This window comes from Poecilia reticulata, linkage group LG17 (assembly GCF_000633615.1).
Source record: "Poecilia reticulata strain Guanapo linkage group LG17, Guppy_female_1.0+MT, whole genome shotgun sequence".
Classification (NCBI taxonomy): domain Eukaryota; kingdom Metazoa; phylum Chordata; class Actinopteri; order Cyprinodontiformes; family Poeciliidae; genus Poecilia; species Poecilia reticulata.
Window position 1 is genome coordinate 10,424,785 of NC_024347.1, and position 14,057 is coordinate 10,438,841.

General features: G+C 37.8%; 1 protein-coding gene across 1 annotated transcript; it reads right to left on the minus strand.

Annotated features, from left to right (window-relative positions):
• Positions 1 to 5,716: 5,716 nt before the first annotated feature.
• On the minus strand, positions 5,717 to 13,678 carry LOC103479200 (uncharacterized). Its single transcript, XM_008433496.2, has 7 exons — positions 13,267 to 13,678; positions 8,845 to 8,989; positions 8,677 to 8,772; positions 7,806 to 7,950; positions 7,568 to 7,713; positions 7,124 to 7,263; positions 5,717 to 6,266 (listed from the first exon to the last, which is right to left on the minus strand). Exons 1-7 carry the CDS (start codon positions 13,364 to 13,366, stop codon positions 6,118 to 6,120), a joined length of 921 nt encoding a protein of 306 aa, XP_008431718.1. The 5' UTR covers positions 13,367 to 13,678; the 3' UTR covers positions 5,717 to 6,117.
• Between the last annotated feature and the right edge of the window lie 379 nt (positions 13,679 to 14,057).

Consider the following 14,057-nt stretch of genomic DNA (forward strand, 5'->3'; position numbering starts at 1 on the left):
CGCTTACATGGGTTGAAAAGAAAATTCAAAAAGAACAAAGGTTTCCATAAAGAGTACACAAACTTCATGACTAATGCCATTAATAGTGGACATGCAAGAAGGGTCTGGTAAGAGTGGTTAATCTTCAAACAAAAACAAACATTATTGAAAGACCTGTAACAAAAATCTGTCTATTATGTGAAGCTACAAACTGATAAACTGATAGGATAATGAATGARTAAACCTGATTTGCCTCTTATGTATATTTTGTATATTTGTATGGAGATATGTCTTTATTTGTGGCTCCTTTTGATTTAAGTTTGATAATTGCCATGCGCAATTATGGGCTGGCTTGTAGGAGCCAGCCCATAATTTTTCGTTCTTTATTCGTTCTTGGGTTTATCGCCACCAGGAGGCGTATTTATTTTGAGTTCTGAGTGTCTGATGGGGGGGATGGGTTATTTAAGGTCAACCATGATTTTGTTCAGGTGTGGTTAATAGGTAGAGGCAAACAGTTTTCTACTGTGCTTGATTTTGGATGTATGTCGAATTTATGTGGATCTTAAGGGAAACAGTAAGACAATGGATATTGTACTGAAAATAAATGACTTTATGTCAAACGGAAGATCGGAATCCTGAATCTTAATTGAGCGCACGTAAAACCAACGCCTTTCAACAACAACCACCAGTATCCTAAAATACAGGATTTTAGCCGCTACAATAATGGAGTACAATTCCTGTTTCTAACCTAATATAATATTCAAATAAGAATTAAGACATTCATTCACCATAAACCTAAGTATTTTTCTAATACTAAACAAAACATTTTAATTTGATTCTAATATAGTCAGAATTTAATACAATTTCAAATGCATTCATCATTGACTAAATTAATTCTAAACAAGATAATACAATTTTCAGTCAAAGCATGTTATTAATAACTAAGAAAAATGTCTTACAAATTAAATGTTAGTGATTTAAAACATTTTATGTTATATTCAGTTTTTGCACCATGTTAGTTTTGGAAGACTTCTCATCCTGGTTACGTGAACTGACCAAAGTTCCCTTTCTCACAGTAATTCAAGTGATACTGTCCTCCACCTTCCTGCATATGTTAATTTATGACCTCCCGTCTTTAATAAGACCCCAGGGGTCTGAGCAGAAGCTCTCCTGCAGATCTCTCACCCAGCAATAGTTTTAGTTTCAAATCACTAACAGAAACCTGTTCAAAATTAAGAAATTTGTTCTAAAAAGTTTAAACTGTGTTAAACACTAAAAATAGTCATTTTTCCTCAACAATACCTAGGCAGTACGGGTTCAGCAGTACGCTGAACCCGGGCCTAGAAAATATTATCCTAGATAACTTTGAACCGGTCATAAATAAGATAAACTTGCTTTTAAAGGGGTGGGACAAACTACAAATATCGCTGTGGGGTAGAGTCCAGGCCATTAAAATGATCATTACACCAAAATTAAATGACCTTTTTTACTACCACTTAAAATACCACACTCTATATTTAAGACCCTGGACAAAATGATAAACAACTTTATTTGGGAGGGGAAAAAGCCTAAAATGTCTGCCATAAAATTTCAAAATAAAATAGAATATGGAGGATTACGACTACCTAATATGCAACTATATCAAGAAGCTTTTATAAGTGCGCAAATAAAACCACTTATGTTAAAGGACCATGATAGTCCTATCTGGGTAAACTTGGAAGGTGAAGTAACTGCTCCATTCAAAGCTTTTTCACAACATCCAAATGATGGAGTTAAATCCAATCCAATTATGATCCACACTAAAAACGTTTGGCAGCATTTACATAAAAAAGCAAATGCTTGTCCCTTCACTCAAGGAAATGCCTCAGTGTGGAATAACCCAAAAATAAAAATAGAGGGGAAAACGATCTTTTGGAGGAGCTGGCAAACAAAAGGGATTGATAGTATAAACTGCTTCTTCCAAAATGGTGACTTACTGTCATTTCAACAACTTCAATCTACACCATAAAGATTTTTGGAAGTTCCTACAAATAAGGGACTGCCTCACAAAATTAAAGAAACTTGAGGGAAATATACCCATGGAATCACCAATATACAATATGTTAAATAAACTGAAAAACTTCCCAAGACGAGTAAGTCACATGTATAACTTTCTGATTGAGAAAAATTGCAACACCAATATAGGACTTAAAAAGGTATGGGAATCAGAACTAAACAAAAAGTTCACAGAGGAGCAGTGGGGTATAGTAGTCAAACAAATGTTGAAACCCATGAGAGACGCGCGCTCCAAATTGATACAGTTCAAAATTCTGAGTCGTTTGTATTGGACACCAGTCAAACTATTTAGAGCTTAAAGTAAGTAACGCTGATATTTGCTGGCGATGTAAACAAAGTCCAGGAAACTTGCTTCATATGTTCCTTATGTGTTCGATTCCAACTTCTTATTGGCAGAAGGTTATGGGAAAAATCAACAGCATCCTTAACTCAAACTTACTCCTGACACTCCTTAATTTCTTAGACTACAAGGTTCAAATAGAAACTGAAAAAACACAATGGTTAAAAACAGCACTCACCACAGCAAGACAAGTTATATTAAGACACTGGAAAGGCTAAAATATCCCTACCTATACAGAATGGTATAGGTTCCACTTTCAGAGACCGCCTCTTACAAAAGACTCAATCACAAAATAAATGGCCAGTTTGAGGCATATCAGAGTATGTGAGAATCGTTCTTAAAACTAGAGAGGAAAAATTTGAATACCATGGGTCCAAAATAAATAGATACAATGTGTGTGTACTCTTCTTTTTTTTTTTTGCTTTAGCTCTGACTGGTTGAGAGGGGGGAGCATTGGGAGGGGTTCAGGGGAGAAAATGTTAAAAGCTAAGTCCTTCTCTGTATAATTACTTAATTATTCTTTACAGTGCTGATATTGTCAATATTGGTTTCACTGTATGTTTCATTGTCGAAGAATTTAATAAACATCGAAAAATGGAAAGAAAAGAATAGTAATTTAAACGTACATTTTTCAAGGCAATCGGTTTCCAAGATTTTTTTAAGTAAAGTCAACCTGTCAAAGTTTAGAGTGTTGTATTCAACAAGTGAAATATCTCCAATGATGAAAACAAAAATACCTGCACTGTACATGTAAAATTTATTTTTTGAGCGGAGCACTGCAGGTGCTGGGACCGGACTATCCTATGCACTCAAACCTCAAAGCGCATTTGAAGGACAATGGGACACGACAAGTTTGGAAGTGCAAGTATTGGGACCAGGCCAAAAATAATCCAGTTTGTTGTTGTTAAACGAACTTATTTAAATCTGAAACACCATAAATAACCATATTGTAGTTAATCTCCCCCTCACACATCATTTCAAGCTTATTGTAAGAAGCCAGCTCTACAATCTATTCTCTTGCACATGGTGACTCTTCACATTTCCAATTGGTCAGGATAATTAGTTTTTACTGCAGTGCTTGCAAGTAAGATAAAGTATTTCTTCTTTTTTTTTGTAATTCAAATTTTAATGATTTTCTGAACATTGTCTCACATAAAACACAAAACAAAAAAGCCTGGTGCACCCCGCCCACCCCCCACCACCTCAATACCCAGGGCACAGTCATATATCATATGTATGTTACAGTGTTAATTCAAAGACATTCAGTACTTGGGAGAAAGTTAGTTGTCCGGGAAAATCAAGCTTCATCCAGATGCATTACTCAAAGCCGTAGTTCTTTTCAATGAGTCCCAAAAGCTATCCCATTCCATGTCCCTGTTCCCTTCCATGTTGTTGAGCATGGCTTCATAAGAAGCTGTATCCGTCATTGATTTGATCCACTCATTTAGCTCGGGACACTTTGTGGTCTTCCAATGTCTTAAGATGATCCTGCAGGCTGTCACCAGACCGACCACCACCACAACTGTAAAAGCTCCTTTTGGGGTGTTCGGCATTTGAGATCTGTCTCCCAGTAAACACAGTTCTGGAGTCTGAGGGATCTCTGAGCCAAGCCATGCTCTCAGAGCCTCCAAGATTCCAAAATGGTGAAACCAGAGAGCAGTCCCAAAAACAATGCAAATATGTGCCCACCTCTTTCTTACATTTTCAGCACATATTGTTTGACATTATTTTCATTCTATGTAACCTAGAAGGCGTATGATATCTATGTAGCACCGTATAAATTTACTTCTGGCCTCTTTCACATATTTACCACTCTCTGACGGTGGACTCATCCATTTTCTTTTGTATACTCTTTCCTCAAATCTTTCTGCCATAGAAGTTTAATATTTGACTATTCACTACTCAAATTATAACTTTGCAGCTTATAAAATTGAGAGGCAGTGTGTCGTTCACGTGGCATCTTAATATATCATTTTCTACAATCTTTTTAAATTTTGATACCGTTCCCCTTGTATTACAGTGGGGGAACAGTATCTGATGGCCATATTTTACCCATCAGATACCATTCCCCCTATGTTAAAACCACCCATCAAGATACCGTTCCCCTTGTTTTACAGTGGGGGAACCCTATCTGATGGCCATATTTCACCGTATCTGATGGGGAAACGCGGATTGACGTAACAGGGGAAATCATATTTTATTTATCACTAAAGAAGGGTTCAGTGAGTGCGCATATGAAATTTGTGGGTTCGGTACCTCAAAAAAGGTTAAGAACCACTGGTTTAGGGTCAAATGGCAAACAAATATCCCTTTCAATATGTAACCATTCCTGCCTGTTCTCACCTTCCCAGGGTTTAACTAATGTTGCCATCTCAAATGACAAGCTTAGGAGCGTAGGATCCGGAAGTCCTAGGCCGCCCTTTTCATTAGGAGCATACAGTTTTTCTTGTTTTATTCTCCCCACAAGAAATGTTTAATTACATTTTCATACCTTTTATAAAAGTCGAGTGGAATTGTAATAGGAAGCACAAAATTAAACTCAGGGGCAAGAATTTTTATAACATTAATCTTACCCCATAGTGTTAGTTTTATCTTCTCCCACTTTTCAAAGATTGTTTTAATTTTTGAAAGCACCAGATTAAAATTTAGTGAAGGCAACACCTCCAACACCCTACTAAATCTAATCCAAAGATACTTCATGCCTTCAGGTACCCATTTGAATTTAAAATCTTTGACCATGTGTGAATTACATAAAAAAAAGTTAATGGCATGGCTTCAGATTTAGCCCAATTTATTGAGTACCCTGAAACCGTCAAATACTGTACATCTGCATAGTGTCCATTAGGTGTGGCAAAGATGTAAGCAGATGTGTTATAAAGCGGATAAAATATCGTCCGCATATAAAAGCAGTTTGTGTTCTTGTTGTCCCCAACAAGAACACAAACTTGTTCTTGTTGGGGACAAGAACAAGTTTCCCCAACTTGTTCCCAACAAGCTATCCTACGCTCACTGCTTAGGATAAGCAGTGAGCATTATCCTAATGCGATAAACATGATGAATAACAATGGACTAAGAGAACAACCCTGACGGGTCCCACGTGATAAATTAAAGATAAAGTATTTCTGATTGTAGAGGTAATGCCTAAAATTCAGAAATTGCCAGCTCCATGCAGCAAGTTTAGTTTGACTACATATATGAAGTGTAGTCTTAAAACAGAAGTAGTGAGAAGTTTTTAACCTTTATTATAAAAGCTGATGGCTATTAATAAAGCTTGCGGCATTAGCTTTAAAATGTTCAACCTTATAGCAAAACGTGTTAACAAAATGACTTAATAGGCACATCAAAAAGGGCTGAAAAGGTAAAGTTTATAAAGCGCCTTTCAAATCGCAAAGTGCTGTACAATAGAAATCAACCTTAAAACCCATACAAAACATGAACACAAAAACATTAGAAGTGTAATACATAAAATGCTCTTATGTGTAAAATAATTTGGATCAAATTATATAAATGCCTTTAAAACCATTATAAAGTGATACATGTAGTAAAATGTTGGAAGAGTAATTACGGTTATAGTAATGATTAAGATTTCAGACATTTCTACTCAGAAACGAAGTTTAATGTTTAACAGGAGCTAAAGAAGAGCAGTTTATAAAGAAATAAGTCAAGCAAAAGTCCATTTAATCTCCGATAAAGGCATTATCATGTGTAAACAGGTTAAGTAGATTGTTTGAAAAAGAGTTTCCTTAGTTAAAGATCCCAAACTTGTGGCCATCAAGTGGGGACACAATTAGTCGGGTTGAACCGGGTGAGTGTAGAGGCTGCCACTTGTTCCTCCAGATCACTGAGCAGACTCGGGAAACAAACAGGATGCAGGCTACCACCAATTGTACCACTAACAAAACAAAACAAAAAATGTTAAAATAACATCAACATCAGGGTAAGATACACATTTTTTGATCAATATAAATTAGCTAAGCCTGAATTCATGCCTATCAAGGTATAAACAAGTTTTAAAAAGTTGTTTTCAAAACCCCCAAGATTTTCCTCAAGGTAACAGCACTGTGCCTTCCTCATTTGGGCACATCGCTGTTTCAAGACTACAAGATGTGTCATCTTGTAGTCAAAAGCAGCTTGTTAAACTGGTTCATTCATAAAGATGTGATGCCTACTGGTGTGTGCCGACAAAAGTGTAGTAAGAGTGTTTCACTACACCCAGTGGCGCATGGAGACCGAGTTGCCCTGCCGTTTCTCATAAGCTGAGAAAAATTGGAGTAACACAAACTGCGATCCGAGCTCAGAGGCACCAACTGTGTTCCAGCTTTAAATGCATCAACTATAGACGTAACTTTTATAAACCCATCTTTTAGGAATAAATCTGCTCCGCCAGTGAAATGCTCAGAACAGAGACACTTGCAATCTGGCTTAAAAAAAAATGAAGTGATTTTTTTGGTAATTATTATTAGTTTCCTAGGAATAAAAACAATTAACGCTTAGCCTGGCAGGAAACCCAGCAAAGGCACAGCTCTAGCCATCCAAATCTTGGAATTGTCTCTAAAACCATTGAACCCACTCCTCTTCTCAAAAGATTAGGACTAATTCACACTTACTGCTTCTGCAGTAAGTGTGCAGTAATTCACACTTACTGCTTCTGCAGTAAGTGTGAAAGCACACTTATTCTGCTGCTTAGTTTATCTCATTACTTGAGAGACATATGGTTCGGTTTATTACAAAAACACAAACATAGCTCACCCATAAAAACAGTGTTTGGAGTGGGGTCAGCCAGGTTAAAATGCCTATAGATGATTCCAACCAGAGCCACGATAACCACAGGATACACTGTCAGAATGTTGCGCACCCAGCGGTCCAGCACCCAGTTTTCCAGAATAAACCTGCACAGAAAGAAATGAGTAGAAGATGATCAAAGCTTACTGTGTTTTCTTAAATCAAATTTTATTCTTCTGAGGACTAAAAGAATCTGTTAAACTGATCAAGGTAAATCAAGCTTCTGGGAAAGTCACACTTAACTCGTAGATGGACTTGAACTTAGTTACCCAGCTGTACTCAAGGGGGCTTAGAATTAAGTGCACATCAACACCAGGGAAGGAAGATGAAACTGAAACCCCGCCTTTCTAATTACAGTGGCTCACCTTTCCTTGATGAGCCACTATAAACTATAAACAACTGAACTCTTACCATCCCAACAACTCTGCAAAAAGAATGCACAAAGAGATGGTTGCTGCTGTGCTCTTGTCAACACCCCACAGTTGGAGAACCACAGAGAAATTGAGCAGAGAGGCAATAGAACTCCATGTGGTGTAAACAGCCAAGCCGTTCTGGACCTGAACAGATACAAAAACATTTGAATTCAGATCACACACACAACTAACCTCAAAATCTTTGAATACAGAGGTATGGAGCATTCACTACCTACCAGGATTCTGAGGCAGGCCAGGTCCTTACTATGGTATGACTGTAACCACAGACCATAGTAATCTGTAGCAAAGCAAACAAAGAACAAGGCACTGTAGTTGGTAAAGGCCATCAGGATCAACACAACCAAAGCTGCGAGCATTAACCTGCAAGACGAGAAGAAAATTAACAGCTTTTATGACGTGATTAGCTTACCAACCACTAAACTGCTGCTTTAGCTAAAACCTTACATGGCCTTGTAACTATAACATTGCTATGTTATAGTTACAACATGGCAATGTTGTAACTATACGATTAAAAAAAAAAAATCATGATTAATGCAGCATTATATATTTTTTTAGAAACCACCTCATGTGTGTTTTGTAATGCACCATTAAAGTGAACAGAAATAAACACCTAAATGTATTGTTCTGTGATGTCAATCTATCAGTCCTACCTACTACCAGGTCCCCAGTATAAAGTAATGGTTTACACTTCACATCAGTGGAAACAGTGATATGTGATATGACTGATAGCTGTTTTTTAAGGATGAATGGGGATTTTTTTTAAAGGAGTAATATGAAAACATCACATATGCTAACTGTAGATCTGAGGAGTTCTGGCAGGTAGGTTCTGGGTACAGCTATGATAGAGACCCCAGCTGCCTTTATAAGCAGATTTTAAAAGCTGCTTTTGACAGATTTATTGAGAGTGGCTAATACAAAATGGAATCAGACTTTCACATTAGTCTGATTCCATTAGTCTGTTGGTTATTTTGGAAAAAAAATATTTGATGAGCTCTAACTAGTGTATTTTAAAGGTATGAATCAGTTTTAGAACGTTTTGAAAATGTGTGCTCTATGCATTGATGCTGTAATAAGCAGAAGACATACTCCTTGTCCCACAGCATGAGCCAAGTCACGTTCAGCAGCATGTTGGACAGCCAGGAGAAACAGAAGGCATAGGGTAGCAGACACTGAGCCCAAGACCTATTCAAAGAAAGATGAGGCTCAGTTATGTTACGTTTAAATGTTCAGTAAAACTCTTACAATATTACCTACCCTCTGAAAACATATAAAGTGATGTAAATGACCATCAGGGTGAGCCATGTATAGATAACTCCCCAGATGGAGAAGGTCCAACCAGCTGGAGTGATGTCTGTATCATAGCGAGCCGACACATTACCTGTACTGAAGTGAAAGGGACCTGAAGACAAACGACAGTCAATATTAACATCCAAAGTTTAATTTATAAAGTGCCAAATCATGAGAAGAAATATCAAATCCAACAGGCCCAATTTAAGCCCTTAACTTCAATCTGGTTCAATCCAGTTACACAGCCAGTAACGGAACCCAGTTTGATCATAACTTTAAAAAGTCACCTGTATCATGAAATGTTTCAGGGTAGAAAACAGTTTCAAAACTGCTTAAACATTTTAAGTCATTTTGCTTTATAAGAGAAACAAAAAGGAAGCATCAGGGTGGTCAGAGTTTTCAACCTCTGTGAAGCTAGAGTGATGCAGCACTGCGTCTTCCTTGATTATGAGAAAGAAAAATATGGCTAATTGATGTATTTGAGAAAGACAAAAACATGCATCAGTGTTGAACAAGCACCATCAGTAACCATGCATATCTGCAGGAGACCAAGCCTTCAGGGGCTACATTCTAGATAGATACATAAAAACTTTATTCATCCCTTTGGGATTTACCCTCAGGGAAATTGTAGTTCAGTCTCTCACACAGCACCAACACAAACACATCAACACTTTTTTTTTTTACATTAACAGCCCGATCCTATAGTCTCTCTGTTTCTATTGTACTCCTGTTAAGCTCTCCTTCCAACCTCCACTGAGGAGTTGAAGAGTTTCATTGCATGAGGGACAAAGGAGTTCCTCAGTCTGTTGGTTCTGCACTTTGGAAGAAGTCTTCCACTGAACCTGCTTTCTTGGCTACTGGTGAGCTACTGGTGGCTACAGTGTACAGAGGGCTACTTCCCCCCCCTATACCATGGTATAGGGGGGAAAAGTGATGACAATTCTAAGGGCCCTGACCACAATTTAATTATTTATTTTTTGTTCATAGAAATAAAATGTAAAAAAAAAATCGGGGCCCTGTCAATTACAAAATTAATCGTATTGTATTTTCTAAGACTGTTTTTAGCAGTAAAAATGTAATGTTCCCACTCCCAGATCAAAAAACACACATCCAGTTGCTATGAGACAGTTACAAACTGCTATGAGACTGCATCGTGACAGCTTTAACAGATATGGAGAAAACATATTTTTTATTAAAGTTCTGTACTGCAGCTTGAATAAAATGCAACTACATAGCATTTCTGAGAAGTCTGGATTGCTTTGTCCAGACTTCTCAAAGTCTGGATAAAGCAACAGTCAAAAGCAACGTTGTTTTTGACTGTTGCTCATGGGGAGAGACATTACAGTAATCTAAAACTAATAGAAAAAAATTAAGCGACTTACTTGCATACTGGATGTGGACTGTTGGATATTAAATTCAACATCCAACAGTAAATATTGTGCTAATTATCAGTATTGAACCAAAGAAAGCAAGGCAGATGCAAGCCTTTAAAATTGTGACGCTTTTTATGGGTCAAATAGACTCAAAAAATTGTAACAGCAGCTGCGCCCCGGGGGGCCCAAACGAATTTTTTGTCAGGGGGCACACGATTCCTGGCAGCGCCCCTGGCAGAGGGTGGCTGACATTGTCCATAATAGCCTCAAGTTTCTGAAATGTTCTCCTCTCTGCCACTGCTGCCAGAGAGTCCAGCCTTGTGCCAGTCACCGAGTCAGCTTGTCTGATTTGCTTCTCCAGCTTGGAAAGGTCTGCCTTAGAGATGCTTCCACCCCAGGATACCACAGCATATAACAGGACTCTGGCCACAACAGACTGGTAAAACACCCCAGCAGCTTCCACAGATGTTAAAGGATCTCAGGCAGTACATCCTGGTCTGAACTTACTTATGAAGCTGCTTGGTGTTGCTTGTCAAGTCCAGCCTCAGGCCAAAATATTTATAGGTCTGCACAACCCATCAGACCCCCTCCTATCAGAATTGGTTGTGGACTGCCTCTGTCCCTGACCAGTCAATGACCAGTTCCTTCATCTTGGAAGTGTTTAGCTGTAGGCCGTTTCTATGGCACCAGACAACAAAGTTCCTCACCAGGCTCCTGTACTCTTCTTCAGTGTCTCTGATGCACCCCATGATGGCAGTGTCATCAGCGTACTTCGGGTACGTCACATAGCATTCTACCACAGATGCATAATTTTTAACGTTTATTTGGAATGACAACGTTGTTAAATTTGATTTGATGATTTCAGCATAGCTATATATATATATATATATTAAAAAAAGTAAAACTTTCCCCAGAAAGCCAGGAATGAAAGTTTGAAAAATGATAAAATCTTAATGAAAGTAACAGAGCTGTTGCCACCCTGAGTGGCAGAATTCTTGAATTCACATTCCAAAATATTTTGTGCCCAAAGGGAAATGTTATCATAGTGCAATTTAAGATCCTTCAAAGTGTTATTGTAGATGCTAATGACCATTGGCAGAAAAAAAAAGTGTATTCGCTATAATTCGCTGTATTACAGCGAATTCAAAGAAACCTCCGACTAAAGACAGTCTTATGAAGAGAACGGTCAGGGTTTTTCATAATTTTGCGTAAAATCAGCAGGCAATACATTGCAGGCATTGGCAAACATGTACATCTATAAGCTCTGCAGATAATTACACAGTGTGAATATCATTTGCCCAATACAAAACAACCAAAGATCAGCCATCCTGTAGTTAAATAAAATATTCAAGAAATGAAGCAGAAGAAAAAGTTATAAAAGTTACAAAGCATCGATTGCTGTACACTGGCTGCACTCTTTACATTTCCACCTCGCTACTGGACAAAGGAAGCACACTACTAAATATTTAAAAGTAATTTGCTAAAAAAAAAAAAAAAGTTTTGTCAGCAAATATGCACCTTACCCTCACAAGTGACAACTCTTAACATTCAGCTTCAGCAAAATGAACACAAGTTTCAAGCCTGACAGTATCGGGAACTTTCATCCAAATACAATACCATAATAATACAATATCTTAAAGAAAAAAATGTCCTTACTTATTTAAAATGGCCTCACTGAATATTGCAAATTGCTGATGAGGATTTCTACAATTCACATCTGAACCAGACGGGCATATTCGACTTTCAACTAGCATTTTATGAAGCTCCTTTTTTCAGAAGCCAAACTTGAAAATGCAGCAAACATTACCAGATGAGATCATCTGTCGGATCTTATAAACTATTAAATAAATCTTTATTCTTAGTTTTCTTTTTATACTTTTTATAAAAAGTCTTTACTTTTACAACGGTCTCTTCAGTTATCTTAAGGAAACATTCAACAAATGGCTCCTGATAGTAAAGGACTCAGTTGTCAGAATTAATCAGAAACAAGGGAGGCAGATTTCTCCTTTTCTTTCAGTTTTTTTTAGATCCCTACAAATTTGTTTCGGCAAAGTGTTCACTTTCTTCACGTTTTTGCGGGAAAAAAAAATAATTCTAATAATAATAATAATAAACTCAGCATAACATTTGGTTCTTTGTATTTTTTCCACCTTCTGTATCTGAACATTTGGCTCCATCTGTGTCAATAGGCTGACTGAGATTGTCGGAAGAATTATTGGATCCAGGTTCACACAGATGAAGAACAGATGCAAGAACATTTACCAAAGATCTTGAGCAAACTGCCAAACTCAGTCGTGCCTTAGGAATGACAGCATCTTCTTTTAGTGGCACGCTTCAAACAGGCCACACCAAATACTAACCCACACTTACATTCTGCTGTTGTGTCTTGTTTTAAAATAAAGACTAGAGACAAAATCAAATAAATAAAAACATGCAAGTTGAAGGCTCTAAACCCCTCAGTACCACTCATCTTCGCTTATCTTTTTCATACTCGATCAATTTTGTCCACACCAGTGAGAAAGAACTTCTTCCACACTTTTGGATTTTATGTCACTCTCTGATAATGGATAATGGAATGTTAGCCAATTTCACATAGTACCCTTGTGGAGTCGAGGAGAAGGAGAACCAACTCATTTCCATGTCTAAAATCATTTCGCTGAAAGTGCCAAAAATATTTCGAAATAATGGCTCCGGTGCGTTTGTAGAATTAGAAAGTATTAAACGCTAGACAGTTTGAACATGGACGTCTGGTCAGTGACTGATAGAAACGACTGTATTTTGGGAAACAGGAAATCTGCGCGAGAAGCTGCCAGAAACAGAATTCCTTCCCTTCCTTCCCCTGTCTGATTTCCCCTTCCTTCTACGTTTTGTAACAGTAAAGTTGCAGATGAAAAATACAAACCACTTTTTTAAAATGTCGGATCCACTTGCACACATGGTACAACTTAAAAGGTAAATTCTGTATATGAACGTAAAGAGAAGCTCACACCGAGACGAGACGGATTGCTGAATTTACCTCTGCCCGCTCCAGCCAAGGCGTTAATGACCAGAACAGCGACGTAAACCACTGCAGACAGGAGAATCACCACGATTCTGGGCAGGCTGTTGTCCTTCATCTTCGCTATCCTACTCTATGTAATTGTTTGCTACGAACGCCTGGCAGAACAGAAATGAGCTCTATTTATACTAAACTGCCTTCACGTGCTGCTAGGGAAACGCCCCGTATCTGAGTGGAGGGTTATAAAACACTAAAAGAACGGTTAATTCTTGCTCTAAAACTTTCCTTATGCTGCCTTGAAGCTTTCAAACAGATTATCCATCTATATGAAATTGAATATATTATACAACCAAAGCTTTACAAGAGAGGTCTTGTGCGTAATTCTGTTCCCTTGTGAAAATCTGTTCCCCCTGTGTCGGGAGCGCGCATTGCAGCCAGAGAGGCGGATCCGGTGTTATGTCAATCCGCGTTTCCCCATCAGATACGGTTCCCGAGGTGTCTTCTTGCCGCTCAGCCCCGCCCACGCGGCAAAATACGCGCGTGCTCGTGATGAGCGCTGAAAAAGCACGCACGTAGTAAGCAGGCGCTTACTTAGGTAGCTACAGACACCGTTAAAGCTCAAACGACATGTTTCGGCAAAGCTGTCAAACTTTCTTCACGTTTTTGCGGGAGACTAATAGTAATACTACTAATTATTATTATTATTATTATTATTATTATTATTATTATTATTATTATTATTATTATTATAGGAATAGTAATAATAATACAAAATAATAGTAATAATACATATGTCACTATGTCACATA

What these genes read in the sequence shown, in the direction of transcription:
- LOC103479200 (XM_008433496.2), bottom strand. Translation starts at nt 13,366, where the DNA reads ATGAAGGACAACAGCCTGCCCAGAATCGTGGTGATTCTCCTGTCTGCA. An exon ending in TTTGCAGAGTTGTTGGGATG is followed by an intron (nt 7,264 to 7,567) that starts GTAAGAGTTCAG and finishes CTTTCTGTGCAG; the next exon opens with GTTTATTCTGGAAAACTGGG. An exon ending in TCCAAACACTGTTTTTATGG is followed by an intron (nt 6,267 to 7,123) that starts GTGAGCTATGTT and finishes TTGTTTTGTTAG; the next exon opens with TGGTACAATTGGTGGTAGCC.